Raw genomic sequence first — 12,596 nt, 5'->3', positions numbered from 1 at the left:
CTATCAGGGCTGCCTTTTTTTCTTCAAACTCGCCTCCAACAACAGTTCTGCGACGGACGAACTCTCTCGCGACTTGTTGTCCACCCCGCCTTTTCTCTACTCCCCAAAGTCTCCCGACGCCATGGTTGATCGTCGCTCGGATTCTGAGAACGGTTCGCGTGCTAAGCGTCCAAAAATGGACAAGGCTGAGACAGATCCTAAGAACAACCCGTACCTGGCTCACATGTATCCCGACAATGGCGGTGCCGACCTTCACCCGGCCTTTGGAAAGATGAAGCGCCATCAGACGACTGCTGCTCTGGCTAAGGAGGTTGAAGATGGCGAGATCAACCCTTTCAACGACCAGCCATTCTCCAGCAAATACGTCTCCATCTTACAGACTCGTCGAGACCTCCCCGTCCATGCCCAAAGGTTGGTTTTCGCATTTTCCCTTTATGCCCTGCCCGCGCTGCGCTGGTGCATTCTCGGTTCCAAATCGTCTAATTTTTTCGCAGAGATGAGTTCCTAGAGCTTTATCAGAAGTCGCAAATCCTCGTCTTCGTCGGTGAGACGGGTTCCGGAAAGACAACGCAAATCCCTCAGTTCGTGCTCTTCGATGATCAGCCGCAGACCCAGCGCAAGATGGTTGCTTGTACCCAACCCCGTCGTGTCGCTGCCATGTCCGTCGCCCAGCGTGTTGCTGCAGAGTTGGATGTCAAGCTCGGAGAGGAAGTCGGTTACAGCATTCGTTTCGAAGATATGACTAGTTCCAAGACGGTGCTTAAGTACATGACGGATGGTATGCTTCTGAGAGAAGCCATGCACGACCACGACCTCAACCGCTACAGTACCATCATTCTGGACGAGGCTCACGAGAGAACCATGGCTACCGATGTTCTTATGGGTCTTCTGAAGGAGGTTGTGGTGCGCCGACCCGACCTCAAGATCATTATCATGTCTGCCACTTTGGATGCGCAGAAGTTCCAGCGTTATTTCAACGATGCCCCCCTCCTTGCTGTTCCTGGTCGTACCCACCCCGTCGAGATTTTCTATACCCCCGAGCCTGAGCAGGACTATGTTGAAGCCGCCATTCGGACTGTTCTTCAGATTCACGCTACCGAAGACGAGGGTGATATCCTGCTCTTTTTGACTGGTGAGGAGGAAATCGAAGATGCCTCTCGAAAGATTTCTTTGGAGGCGGACGAGATGATGCGCGAGGCAGACGCTGGACCGATCAAGGTCTACCCTCTCTATGGTAGTCTTCCTCCTCATATGCAACAGCGCATCTTCGAGCCGGCACCGCCTCCTCGTCGTCCAGGTGGCCGCCCCGGTAGAAAGGTCATTGTGTCCACAAACATCGCCGAAACGTCGCTTACCATCGACGGTATTGTCTACGTGGTCGACCCCGGTTTCTCCAAGCAAAAGATCTACAACCCTCGTATTCGTGTCGAGTCTCTTCTGGTCTCTCCGATCTCCAAGGCTTCCGCCCAACAGAGAGCTGGTCGTGCTGGTCGTACCCGTCCCGGAAAGTGCTTCCGTCTCTATACCGAAGGCGCCTTCAAGAAGGAACTGATCGATCAGACCTACCCCGAGATTCTCCGATCTAACCTCTCTTCGACGGTGCTGGAGCTTAAGAAACTTGGCATTGACGACCTCGTCCACTTCGACCTGATGGATCCCCCAGCCCCCGAAACTCTGATGAGAGCCTTGGAGGAACTCAACTACCTTGCCTGTCTTGACGACGATGGAAACCTGACCCAGCTGGGCCGCCTCGCATCCGAGTTCCCCCTCGACCCCGCCCTTGCCGTCATGCTTATCAGCTCCCCCGAATTCTACTGCTCGAACGAGATCCTCTCGATTACGGCCCTTCTTTCCGTGCCCAACGTGTTCGTCCGCCCGGCTTCTCAAAGGAAGCGCGCAGACGAGATGAAAGACCTGTTCTCCCACCCCGACGGTGACCACCTGACCCTCCTCAACGTCTACCACGCCTTCAAGAGCCCTGAAGCCCAGGACAACCTCAAGCAATGGTGCCACGACCACTTCCTCTCCCTCCGGTCGCTGCAGTCGGCCGACAACGTCCGCATGCAGCTCCTGCGCATCATGGAACGCGAGGAGCTCGAGATGATCTCCACCCCCTTCGAGGACAAGAAGTACTACGAGAACATCCGCCGTGCGCTGTGCGCTGGTTTCTTCATGCAGGTTGCCAAGAAGGAGAGCCAGGGCAAGAGCATGTACATGACCATCAAGGACCACCAGAACGTCCTGCTTCACCCATCGACGGTGCTCGGCCACGAGGCTGAGTGGGTCCTGTATAATGAGTTCGTGCTCACCACCAAGAACTACATCCGTACCGTGACCGCCGTCAAGCCCGAGTGGCTTATTGTAAGTTCAATCCTCCCCCCTCCTTCCAAGCCACGAGCTCGTTAAGAGAAACAAAGGATCAATTGACAGATTTACTAACTGTCCCGTGTCAATCTAGGACATCGCCCCGACCTACTACGACATTTCCACTTTCGCGAAGGGCGACATCCGCTCCTCGCTTCTCCGCGCCGCTGAGCGACTCTCGCGTCGTGAGAAGATCCGCGCGGAAAAGAGACGATAGATGGGGTCGCATATTTTGTCACGTTGTTTTCTTACTATTCTCATGAAATATAATAGACTTTTTTTTTTCTCTTTGAAACATGATATCATACATCCCCATGTCCTATGGGCAAAAATGATTTGGGCATAGGATATTGAATCTATCCACTTTCCTAACATTTAAGCATCCCTTAGCTATCAAGCAGCGCGATATCTTCTGAAATCATCACGAAGCAGTAGTACGCTGTATCAAATCCCCCACGAAAGAACGAGAGAATGAGCCCCGTCCCTTCCCCCTCCCTAGCTCTGCATACCTAGCTCGAGAGGCACCGCGATCGCCCAACTATATCCCCCAAAAACCCAAACCATATTCACCATATCCCGCTATCCCACAATCAAAAGATAAAGGATGTTGGCAGCCTAAGGCACCCATAGGGCTGAATCTTATGGCGTTGTGGCCTCAGGCACACGGAAAGGTGGAGAACGGTGGGTCTATCACCAAGTTCCGAATTGGGGTATACAACGGCAGCCGCGGGGGTGTAGCGGTCTTCACCAGTGCCACCGTAGTCCAAATCGCGGTGCGACGGCAGTGTCTGGGTTTGAATCCTAAGCGCGGCAAGACTGCTGTTCTCTTTATTTTTTGGGGGGAGTGCTGCGTGGCCTGGAAGGCCGGAAGGGGCGTCAGAGAGATGTCATTTGGGTTTGGGTGCCTGGTGGTGGAAAGGGAAGGCGCGGTAGGCCGCCGCGGCGCTGTCGGATTGCTGGGGGTGTTCGGGGAGATGGGGAGAGGGCCTCCTCCGGCTTCGGCTTCGGGTTTGGGGGGTGTCTTCTGCAATCTCTTATGGGTCGGGTGATCAGAGAAGAAGAAGCAGTAGAGAGGGAACTGAATGATGAAGTGAGGGGTCTGGTGTTTTGATATACTCGCTCAGCTATCCAGCGTGAAGGTACAGGTACAGGTATAATATACAAAGATTGAAGCGCAAATGTGCCTCCCACTCAGAGCATTTGATCAAGGTCATGTCATATCGGGTGCATGACATCAAAGGGAACCTAAGCTTCACAACCCGGCCATCCCATGACTCTTGGAAACCTCGCGTAGTGAGCATATGGTATATACAGTATGCGCCGCACGCAACTTGGTTATACTGACGCCCCGATCCTCTCTCGGTCTTCGTTTTTCAAGCCTTCCCAGCATCAGCAATAACCCCCCTGGATGCGAAATAGTAGGCTCGACGAGATGTACAAGACAGTACCAAAGGCCAATAGTCCGTACAAGGGCGTGGTCGCCCTGAATTATCCTGATCATGGCTTGGACGAAGGCATCATTCCGAATGACATGGTCCATTTCTTCTTAGCAGGTGAAACTTGATCTCCCTGGGTGGGGCTGGGTGATGATGAGACTAGATTATGTGCCAACCCGGCTGGCAGGTGGGGATGAGACGCTGTGACATGAGGCGGAGGAGGGGGGGATGTGGTATCAACAGGCGTGGGACGAGTTAAGGGGGCAGACGTAGCAGTAGTTGTTGAATGTTTAGGAGAAGAAGACGGTGGAGAAGATGTTTGGGGAAGGGGGTTGGAAGTGGTGACTGTCCGGTGCAGATCGAAGACCATGCGCTTGAGCTGAGCAATCTCGGCTTGTAGGGAGGCGATCTCGGTCTTCTGGGCGTTGACGACTGCGCTGTTGTGCTGCTGAATATCATGGGCTTGCTGACTGATTTCCTTCAAGAGGGTGGCGCGATCGTCTTGAACGAGGTCTCCAGTACCGCCCTCTTTGGCGGCTTTGTGCATAGCCACCGGTCCAGAGATAATGGCAGAAAGGACATCCTGGGCGTATGTTTTCATCATATCTTGCCATTGAGTGGTGGAGGCTCGCTCGGTGGTCAGACCGTCGAGCTGCTCGCCGACAGCTTGGACAAAGGAATAACACTTCTCCCACATCGTCTGTTGTGAGGCCCGGGCGGCTTCTGTGCCTGCTGCGGTCTGAGCGGCCTTCCAGCGGTTGTAACGCGGATCGCGCTCGAAGGTCAAATCTAGTTGTTTTTCCGCCCACTTCCAGTCAAACCCGCTCTTCACAAACGCTTGAATGATTTTCTGGGAGATTTCGGTTTGCTCGCATTCATCACAGAGGTAAACCATCTTGACAATCAGGCGCTCGACGCGCGTCGGCCTGTGTTCCGTTGTCGACCCAATAAAGGCGACGGTCCGTTGCAAGGCCTGGATACCCTTTGCCCAGTCAGACCGAATGGCGTAGAACCCGAGATAGGAGCTCAAAGTCGCGTAGTCGTCCATATACCCAGATGCTCGAGATACTTGGAGGTAGGCGTCCGCACGGTCGGGCTGATTAAAGCGTAGGCAAGACCGAATCAGAGTGCCGTAGATGACGGCGTTCGCACTGTCGACTGGTGGGACCTGAATCTCGATGCCGTTGACCACCACATTCTTGTAGTGGCCTAGATTACCCATGTCCAGCGGATACCCATCCCCGGCTAATTGGCGAAGAAACAAGTCAAAGGCCTTGAGATTCTTGGATTTGCGGAAGAAGTTCAGGATCGAGATGATAAGAGACGATGTGAGCGGGAATTTATGGGGTATGATGGCGTGTAGAATCATTTCACAGATGTCGTTTTCTCGGGTCTTGGTAAATGCCAGCAGCATGTGCTTCAGACCTAGACTTCGGTCAGGATTGGTGGATTTCGTGAGGTTGTTAGCTAATCTGAGGAGAAGCTCTTGGAGAGACATCCTGTTCGCCAGGTAAAGATTGGTATCTCGGTATAATTCCCCGTCGAGCCTCTGGCGCTCCGTCATTTGATCTTGAGGGGAAAGCGAGTTCATCTCCGCTTCCAAGTCTTCTATGCTGGAACGTGGGGAAGCTTTCACGCTCTTCATTCGGTTACGGAGCTTGTTTAAGTGGGTAAGAAGCTCCGGAACATTGGGCGCAGGCATGGAATAGTCGACTGCGTATTTCATCTGCAGACCCTGGTAACTATGAGCAATTCCCCGTCGGAGTAGCATCCGAATGGCCAATTGCTTCAGCGCCATTTTGCGGATAGCCTTTTGGCGAGTACTGTTTTCCTTGAGCCATTGAGGGGTGTCAAAGTCTTCGAGATTCCACAAGTTATCCTCCTCCGTGACTTCCAACAATGGGTCTTCGCTGATTTTGTTGAGCTCTTCTAGGCTGTTTTCGTCTCGCCGTTGATTGCTCTTGCTGAGAGCGAGGTTCCGACTCGTATGGAATGAGCGACGCGAGATATTCGTGGACGGCCATCGGTACCGGTAGGATCTTGGTCTTGCTTGTGTGGCGGTTTGTCGGCTCGGAGTTATTTCCATTCCCTCGTCGCGACGGGCGAAAATGGCCTCTACCAGGCGTTCCTCCTCATCAAGCAGCGCATTGACCTCACCCTTGGCCGCTGCGATCTTCTCCTCCCACTCATGGCGGCGCTGACCTTTGGCCTGGGCGTCTGCTAGGGCCGCTGCGGCGAAGATACTCGTGTACAGGGCTGTGACCGAATTGCCTAGGCGGAGACGTTTCTTGCTGGCTGCTGTAGCCCCACGCGATGCTACGCCTTGGGAGACGGTGCTGAGGCAGGAGACGCATCGGCACGTTGACTGCGCCGGGGTGACGCGGGACCAGAGACCTTTCATTCTCCGGTCATTTCTGCGCCCTGAATTGAGACTAACAAGGTGATTCCAAGATATGCCAGGATCCAATTGACCGGGCTCTCTGACGAGCGAAACCAATGGGCAAGGGAGGGATAGGCGTTCAGTGGAGCTTGTGGACTGGAGGAGCAATTGGCCGATGTCGAAGTTTGGAACTTTTGCTTCCAACAGGACTGCATCGGCAAAAGTCGCACCACCACACCGCTTGCAAACGGTGCAAACCACCCACTAGTCTGTTCGGCCCCCGGCCGGAGCCCCCCTTCCTATTCCCCGATTGTCATCAATACATACGGTTACGGCAGTCCACTTTGAACTTCTACCTACTCCGGCGAAGAATTGCTTTGGCTAGTGAACAGAATATTGATCTGTCATATTTGCAGGTCACTTCTGGGAATCTGGTCTGGTCATTGCTTCTGTTCATTTGATATTATTCGACAAGCCGGTGCGATTATTGCTTGACGTGACCATGCTCGTCACGGTAGCTACTGCTCTCCTGGCCCTAAGCGGCACTCTGGTCAGCGCCCACGGTTCGCACTCGAATGACCAGCCACCCTCGTCCGACTGGGCAACACGGCATATGCAGGGTAAGGACCTTGTGGAAACCTCGGGGGATATTATCCGAAAGCCAATGCAGTGTCACTGATTCAATTGGGTGCGTTCATAGAGGAACATCACATCGATGCCTTCGATCCCGCCTCCTTCTTCTCCCTCCACGATTACGATGCCTCGGGAGTGTGGACCCCTGAGGAAGTGCGCAAGACCTACGGCATGGACGACGAGTCCAATGCGGGAGTGACAGAGGATAGCAAGTTGCAAGGTCTCCGCGAAGTCTTCAGCATCTTCGATCCCACCAACACGGGCGTCATCAGTCGCGACAACTGGATGCGTCTCATTGCGGACGGAGCCCGGCTCCCTGACCTTGGACTCGGACCGGGCCATCATGGTGACATTGAATATGAATATGAGATCCATCACTTCGAAAAGTTCCACGGTGAAGATGCAAAGGAGGAGGACCTCACTCACCCCGAGGATATCGAACACTTCCGGAGACATGATGAGGAGGATCTTGCCATGGAGCGCCTCGAACAGCTCGAGAGTATGCAGATCGTGGAGGCAAACATACCCCAAAAGTTCCTCAAGCGGAGCTGAAGATCTGTACTGTAGAGTTCTTGCGCTGTTGCCACTGTACTGTACATATGTTTCATGAGATGATCTTGAGCGTCGATTGCATCACCCGGAGGTTGGGGTTCATGGAGTATTGGTGTGCGTGGTTCATTTGCCACGAGTGTCGGAGGCTTCTATCTCTTCTCTTGAAGATAACCGCACATCGAAGACGCAATGCATCACCCCCGGCGCATAAGTCTTGACCTGCTCAACATGCCGACACCTAGCAGCAGCAGCAGCCACCTTTTTGGCCTCTACTTCTAAGACTTCCACTCGCAGCCTCCCCAATTCCGCGGTGACCTCGTCCTTCTTCTCCTCGATGCCCTGCACATCGACATTCTCATGAACATGCACCCACCCACCCTTCTCAGCGTCCACAATCTTGCAGGCATTCGCATACGCGAAGCAAGATGAAGGCAGCAGTCCCAAGTTCACGTGCCTGACCCTACTCCATTGCCCTGCTCCCATACACTCCCTAATTCCCCCCAGAATCTCCGCCGCAAATCGATTATCCCCATGGAACACCACCACGCGATCCTCCTCCGTCAAACCCTCCACCACTTCCTTTAGTGACTGTCCCCCCAGTAACAATCCATCCTCTCCAACGCGGAACACCTTACACCCCCACCCATTCTCTTTACACCCTCTCCGCAACCCCTCCACCGACCACCCATTGATCTCGAACCCCCACACCCTCTTCACCCCACGCTTCAGATACGAGTACACGAAATACCCAATCCCAGCATACATGTCCACCACGCTGATCTCCGAGACCTTCTCCCCGAGTTGCTCCTCAACCAACCCCTCAAACTCACTGCCCAGAATCCGCGCTTTCTCAGTAATATTGCCCCGCGAGAACATGGTATACAAGGGCGCCCAGATCTGTACGATCCCATGGTTTTGGACAGTACGTACCCAGAACGCCTGCTCAAGGTCTGTGGCGCTCGGACATGCTATCGCCGCTTCACCTTCCCCCTGCCCCTGCGACGCAGAGGCATCCGGTAGAGGCCCGAAGTCCCCGTATAAGGGAATCAACCCTCCCGGGCTGCGGATCCGGTTCTCCGCCCCGGAGTTGGGGTCCGTGAGTGCAATGGGCGCGTTCATGGCCACGTGGGTGAGGCCATAGCGGGCAAAGGACTGGAGAAGGGTGGTATAGAGGGTTTGCCGCTGCGTCGCGGTGAGATCTTCGTACAAGGAGTGCCAGGCGGGTGGAGTGGTGAAGGCGTTCACCGGGAGGAGTAAGAGAGGTTCGTAGATGGTGAAGCGTTTGGGAAGGGAGGTGAGGGTCAGGTTGTGCTTGGCTAGGGTATCTGCAGGGAGGTGCTGAGTGATAAAGGCTTGGATGCCATGGTGGAGGGGGTTGAGGGTCTGTTTCCTTGGCTTTCTGGGGGGGCGAGGAGATGATGTGTGTGGAGCTGGGGCTGGGGCGGGCGATTGAGCTTGGGGACTTGTAACAAGTTCCTGCTCTGGAAAAAAGGTGTTTGATTGCATTTTGTCTTCAAGCTGGGGCTTGATTGTGGATTCTAATGCATGGAGCAATGTATGATTCTGGTTGATAACCGCGCGGTGATGGATCGCGCGTTGATGATCTGTGTGAAGTTTTAGCGAAGTGGATTGTTCCAGAGCAATGCTGTTTACTTACGCAGCAGATTAACTCAGATACTCCCTCAATTCATATTCTTGTTCTTACATTTAGGTATCAACGAGGTTCGCTGCTTTTAGTCCGGGTGTTTCCCGCATGGAGATAAAAATGACATGTCATGTGACCATGCGTGTTCATAGCTAGAGGATTGAATTAACTACGCAAGATCTAGACAGCTTGCTGCATGTGTAAGGAGACCAAGGCCAGATCTTTGTGTCCTATCCTGGAAATGGAAGATCTTCTAGCAGTATGCCAAAAATCGATCTCTGCCTACTTACGTGAAGCGATCGCAACGCGACAGAAAGGCGGCGACGCGAGCGGACACGCGATTTGCCCGACTTATTCCATGGCCCTCCACCGCTTTCTCATCATCGCAACAGTCTTCGAGGAAAGGGAACTTTTGAAAGGGAACTTTTGATTTAAAGTATTGATCACTTGGTCTCTGCCCTGCGTCGGACGAGACTTACGGGAAGCACTGAAACCTGTCTGGCGAGGGTTGATTGCTTCGGTTGCGTTATCGATCGAAACCATTTAGCCCTCTGTCCCGCCGCCCTCGCCTGGTCACTAGAACAGCCACGATGGATCCTGATATGGAGGTTGACACGTTAGAGCCACGGGGTACCAAAAGACCAGCAGAGGAGGTCGAGCAAAATGATGAGCCGAAGAAGCCCAAGAGAATCAGGGTCAGTGGCTCACCCGCACCATCTCCGGCGTTGCCATACTCACAACCATAGGCCCTTGACCCTGATGTGGTCAACAAGATTGCAGCTGGAGAGATCATTGTAGCTCCCATGCATGCCTTGAAGGAGTTGATCGAAAACGCTGTTGACGCTGGCTCGACTTCTATTGAGATTCTGGTCAAGGACGGCGGCCTGAAGCTACTCCAGATCACGGATAATGGCCACGGCATCGACGTGAGTTTGTGCTAAACTTCCGTGACTTCGATCCGCTAACCCGACGAAGCGAGACGATCTACCCATCCTCTGCGAGCGGTTCACTACTTCGAAACTGAAGGCCTTCGAGGACCTCTCCTCGATAGGCACCTACGGCTTCCGAGGCGAAGCCCTGGCCAGTATCAGCCACATCGCCCATCTGACCGTCACCACGAAGACGGCCGGATCCAGCTGTGCCTGGAAAGCGGTTTACAGTGATGGCAAGCTTGTTCCTGCGAAGCCAGGCCAAAGCGCTGCCCCCAAAGCCACTGCCGGCCGCGGAGGCACGCAAATAACCGTGCGTATGATGATGATGGCGCAGCCCTGGCGGACAATTTGCTGACCTGCGTAGGTTGAAGATCTCTTCTACAACGTCCCAACGAGACGACGAGCATTTCGCTCCGCGAGCGAAGAATACGCTAAGATTCTGGACGTGGTTGGACGGTATTCCGTCCACTGCGCGGGGGTGGCCTTCTCGTGCCGCAAACACGGCGACTCGGGCGTCAGCATCTCCACCCCGGCCAACGCAAGCACGATCGATCGCATCCGACAGATCCACGGCAGCGCCGTGGCCAACGAGCTTGTAGAGTTCCAGATCGAGGACGAGAAGCTCGGGTTCCGCTCGTCGGGCCTGGCCACCAACGCCAACTATCACGTCAAACGCACGGTCATCCTGCTATTCATCAACCATCGCTCGGTCGAGTCGACCGCCCTGAAGCGAGCCATCGAGCAGACATATTCAAATTTCCTCCCCAAGGGCGGCCACCCCTTCGTCTATCTGGACTTGGAGATCGAACCCCAACGGGTCGACGTCAACGTCCACCCCACGAAGCGCGAGGTGAATTTTCTGAATGAAGATGAGATCATCGAAAGCATCTGCGCCGACATCCGCTCCCGGCTGGCACAAGTCGACTCCAGCCGGACATTCCTCACGCAAACCCTCCTCCCAGGCGTGCGAACCATGGCGGCCGAAGCAGAAGAACCAGACGACGACGACGACAACGACAGCCCCGGAGGGGCCCCGAAAACCCCGAAAACACCAGCAACCACCAAGAAACCCTACGAACACAACCTGGTGCGCACCGACTCGAAAGTCCGCAAGATCACCTCCATGCTCACACCCGCGACCACCACCACCACCACCACCTCTTCAGCCGAAAACCCAACCACCAGCGCTGCAACCGTCCTCGACGAAGAAGGCCTCCACTACGAAACCACAGCGCGCGAACCCCTCCGCATCGCGCTAACCTCCATCAAGAACCTCCGCGCCGCCGTGCGCAGCAGCATGCACACGACGCTGACCGAGACCATCGCGGCCCTCACGTACGTGGGGCTGGTCGACGAACGGCGCCGCATCGCCGCCATCCAAAGCGGCGTGAAGCTCTACCTGGTCGACTACGGCCTCTTCAGCCACGAGTTCTTCTACCAGATCGGCCTCACCGACTTCGGCAACTTCGGCGTCATAACCCTCGACCCGGCGCCGCAGCTCATCGACCTGCTCCGCATCGCCGCCGACGCCGAAGCCGAGGCCGCCGAACACCAACCCTCACCCCCATCCTCAACCTCGACAGCAACCACAGCAGCGCAGGAAATCTACACCAAAGCCCCCGAAGTCATCGCACAGACCCTCATCGCGCGCCGCGAGATGCTGAACGAGTACTTCTCCCTGCACATCACGCAGGACGGGCGCCTCGTCTCCCTCCCCCTCCTGCTGAAGGGCTACCTGCCGTCGCTGGCCAAACTGCCCAAGTTCCTGCTGCGGCTGGGGCCCTACGTCGACTGGTCGAGCGAGGAGGCCTGCTTCCGGAGCTTTCTGCGCGAGTTGGCCGCGTTTTACGTCCCGGAGGCGTTGCCGGTGCCGGTGCCAGCTCCGCAGACACAGGCACAGGCACCTGCAGCAGCAGCGGGGGAGTATACCGTCGCCACCGTTCCCAATACCACTACCAATGAAACTAATCACGAGAACTCTGGCGAGAAGGAAACCACACCGCAGGGACCCGCCGCAGAAGAGGAAGCAGAAACGTTCGTTCAGCAGCGCCGCGCGCAGATAGCCCGGATGCTGGAGCACGTAGTGTTCCCGGCGATGCGGGGCCGGTTGGTGGCTACGACGCGGCTGTTGGGCGGGGTGATCGAGGTGGCGGATTTGAAGGGGCTGTATCGGGTGTTTGAGCGGTGTTGAGGTTCTGCGGTTCGTGTTCGTGGCGGTGGTGGTGGATTTGCTTTGTGGGTGTGGGATGGATGTCTGTATATATCTATCACGAGGAATCGGGCTGTTTAGTCGACTGTTGTCTTGACTACCTTGAGAGCCGAGGTGGTTTGAGGTGTGTAGAGTATAGAAGGGATTGTTTGGGTTGATGATGGAGTTCAGAAGCAGATGGGAAGGAATGACACAGTATATGGTCTATAGAATCATTCGGCAAGATCAACTCCGCGGCACAGAGCATCGTGCTTCGCTAGACAGACATACCTACCCTTCACCGCAGGTATGTACTGTACACATGAGCCTACATCCTGGAAAGCGAAGAACACAAGTGTCCAATGCCAATCTGAACTCCAACACCAACAGAAATCAGCCGGCACCTACACGTACCATCACCACACCATCTAATCAATTCAAAAGTTCCAATCAAAATCATCGTCCG

General features: G+C 54.9%; 5 protein-coding genes across 5 annotated transcripts; 3 read left to right on the top strand and 2 right to left on the bottom strand.

The window, feature by feature from the left end:
• The first annotated feature begins 50 nt into the window (after positions 1-50).
• BO66DRAFT_375313 (DEAH-box ATP-dependent RNA helicase PRP43) lies at positions 51-2,670 on the top strand. Its single transcript, XM_025645641.1, has 3 exons — positions 51-411; positions 495-2,361; positions 2,459-2,670. Exons 1-3 carry the CDS (start codon positions 122-124, stop codon positions 2,579-2,581), a joined length of 2,280 nt encoding a protein of 759 aa, XP_025503460.1. The 5' UTR covers positions 51-121; the 3' UTR covers positions 2,582-2,670.
• Positions 2,671-3,466: 796 nt separating this feature from the next.
• On the bottom strand, positions 3,467-6,342 carry BO66DRAFT_392314 (uncharacterized protein). The gene has a single exon (XM_025647470.1). The coding sequence runs from the start codon at positions 6,199-6,201 to the stop codon at positions 3,862-3,864; it is 2,340 nt and encodes a 779-aa protein (XP_025503459.1). The 5' UTR covers positions 6,202-6,342; the 3' UTR covers positions 3,467-3,861.
• Positions 6,343-6,682: 340 nt separating this feature from the next.
• BO66DRAFT_324331 (nucleobindin SSP120) lies at positions 6,683-7,365 on the top strand (the record flags this gene model as incomplete). The annotated part of the gene is made up of 2 exons (XM_025643835.1): positions 6,683-6,800; positions 6,881-7,365. 2 exons carry the CDS (start codon positions 6,683-6,685, stop codon positions 7,363-7,365), a joined length of 603 nt encoding a protein of 200 aa, XP_025503458.1.
• Positions 7,366-7,488: 123 nt separating this feature from the next.
• On the bottom strand, positions 7,489-9,057 carry BO66DRAFT_375306 (tRNA(Phe) (4-demethylwyosine(37)-C(7)) aminocarboxypropyltransferase; the record flags this gene model as incomplete). Its single annotated transcript, XM_025645640.1, has 2 exons — positions 9,023-9,057; positions 7,489-8,969 (listed from the first exon to the last, which is right to left on the bottom strand). The coding sequence occupies exon 2, from the start codon at positions 8,869-8,871 to the stop codon at positions 7,489-7,491; it is 1,383 nt and encodes a 460-aa protein (XP_025503457.1). The 5' UTR covers positions 8,872-8,969; positions 9,023-9,057.
• A 359-nt stretch (positions 9,058-9,416) lies between these two features.
• BO66DRAFT_420831 (mismatch repair ATPase MLH1) lies at positions 9,417-12,372 on the top strand. Its single transcript, XM_025649907.1, has 4 exons — positions 9,417-9,705; positions 9,757-9,936; positions 9,986-10,252; positions 10,307-12,372. The coding sequence occupies exons 1-4, from the start codon at positions 9,601-9,603 to the stop codon at positions 12,131-12,133; spliced, it is 2,379 nt and encodes a 792-aa protein (XP_025503456.1). The 5' UTR covers positions 9,417-9,600; the 3' UTR covers positions 12,134-12,372.
• The last annotated feature ends 224 nt before the right edge of the window (positions 12,373-12,596 follow it).

This window comes from Aspergillus aculeatinus (genome assembly GCF_003184765.1).
Source record: "Aspergillus aculeatinus CBS 121060 unplaced genomic scaffold BO66scaffold_27, whole genome shotgun sequence".
Taxonomy (NCBI): Eukaryota; Fungi; Ascomycota; class Eurotiomycetes; order Eurotiales; family Aspergillaceae; genus Aspergillus; species Aspergillus aculeatinus.
Note: the sequence above shows the minus strand (reverse complement) of the source record. Positions and strands in the feature narration are given on the sequence as shown.

Bases quoted from the DNA above. Each gene is read 5' to 3' on its own strand.
- BO66DRAFT_392314 (XM_025647470.1), bottom strand. From the start codon at position 6,201: ATGAAAGGTCTCTGGTCCCGCGTCACCCCGGCGCAGTCAACGTGCCGA.
- BO66DRAFT_375313 (XM_025645641.1), top strand. From the start codon at position 122: ATGGTTGATCGTCGCTCGGATTCTGAGAACGGTTCGCGTGCTAAGCGT. The intron at 412-494 runs GTTGGTTTTCGC...ATTTTTTCGCAG, and splicing joins CTCCCCGTCCATGCCCAAAG to AGATGAGTTCCTAGAGCTTT. The intron at 2,362-2,458 runs GTAAGTTCAATC...GTGTCAATCTAG, and splicing joins TCAAGCCCGAGTGGCTTATT to GACATCGCCCCGACCTACTA.
- BO66DRAFT_420831 (XM_025649907.1), top strand. From the start codon at position 9,601: ATGGATCCTGATATGGAGGTTGACACGTTAGAGCCACGGGGTACCAAA. The intron at 9,937-9,985 runs GTGAGTTTGTGC...AACCCGACGAAG, and splicing joins ATAATGGCCACGGCATCGAC to CGAGACGATCTACCCATCCT. The intron at 10,253-10,306 runs GTGCGTATGATG...TGACCTGCGTAG, and splicing joins GCGGAGGCACGCAAATAACC to GTTGAAGATCTCTTCTACAA.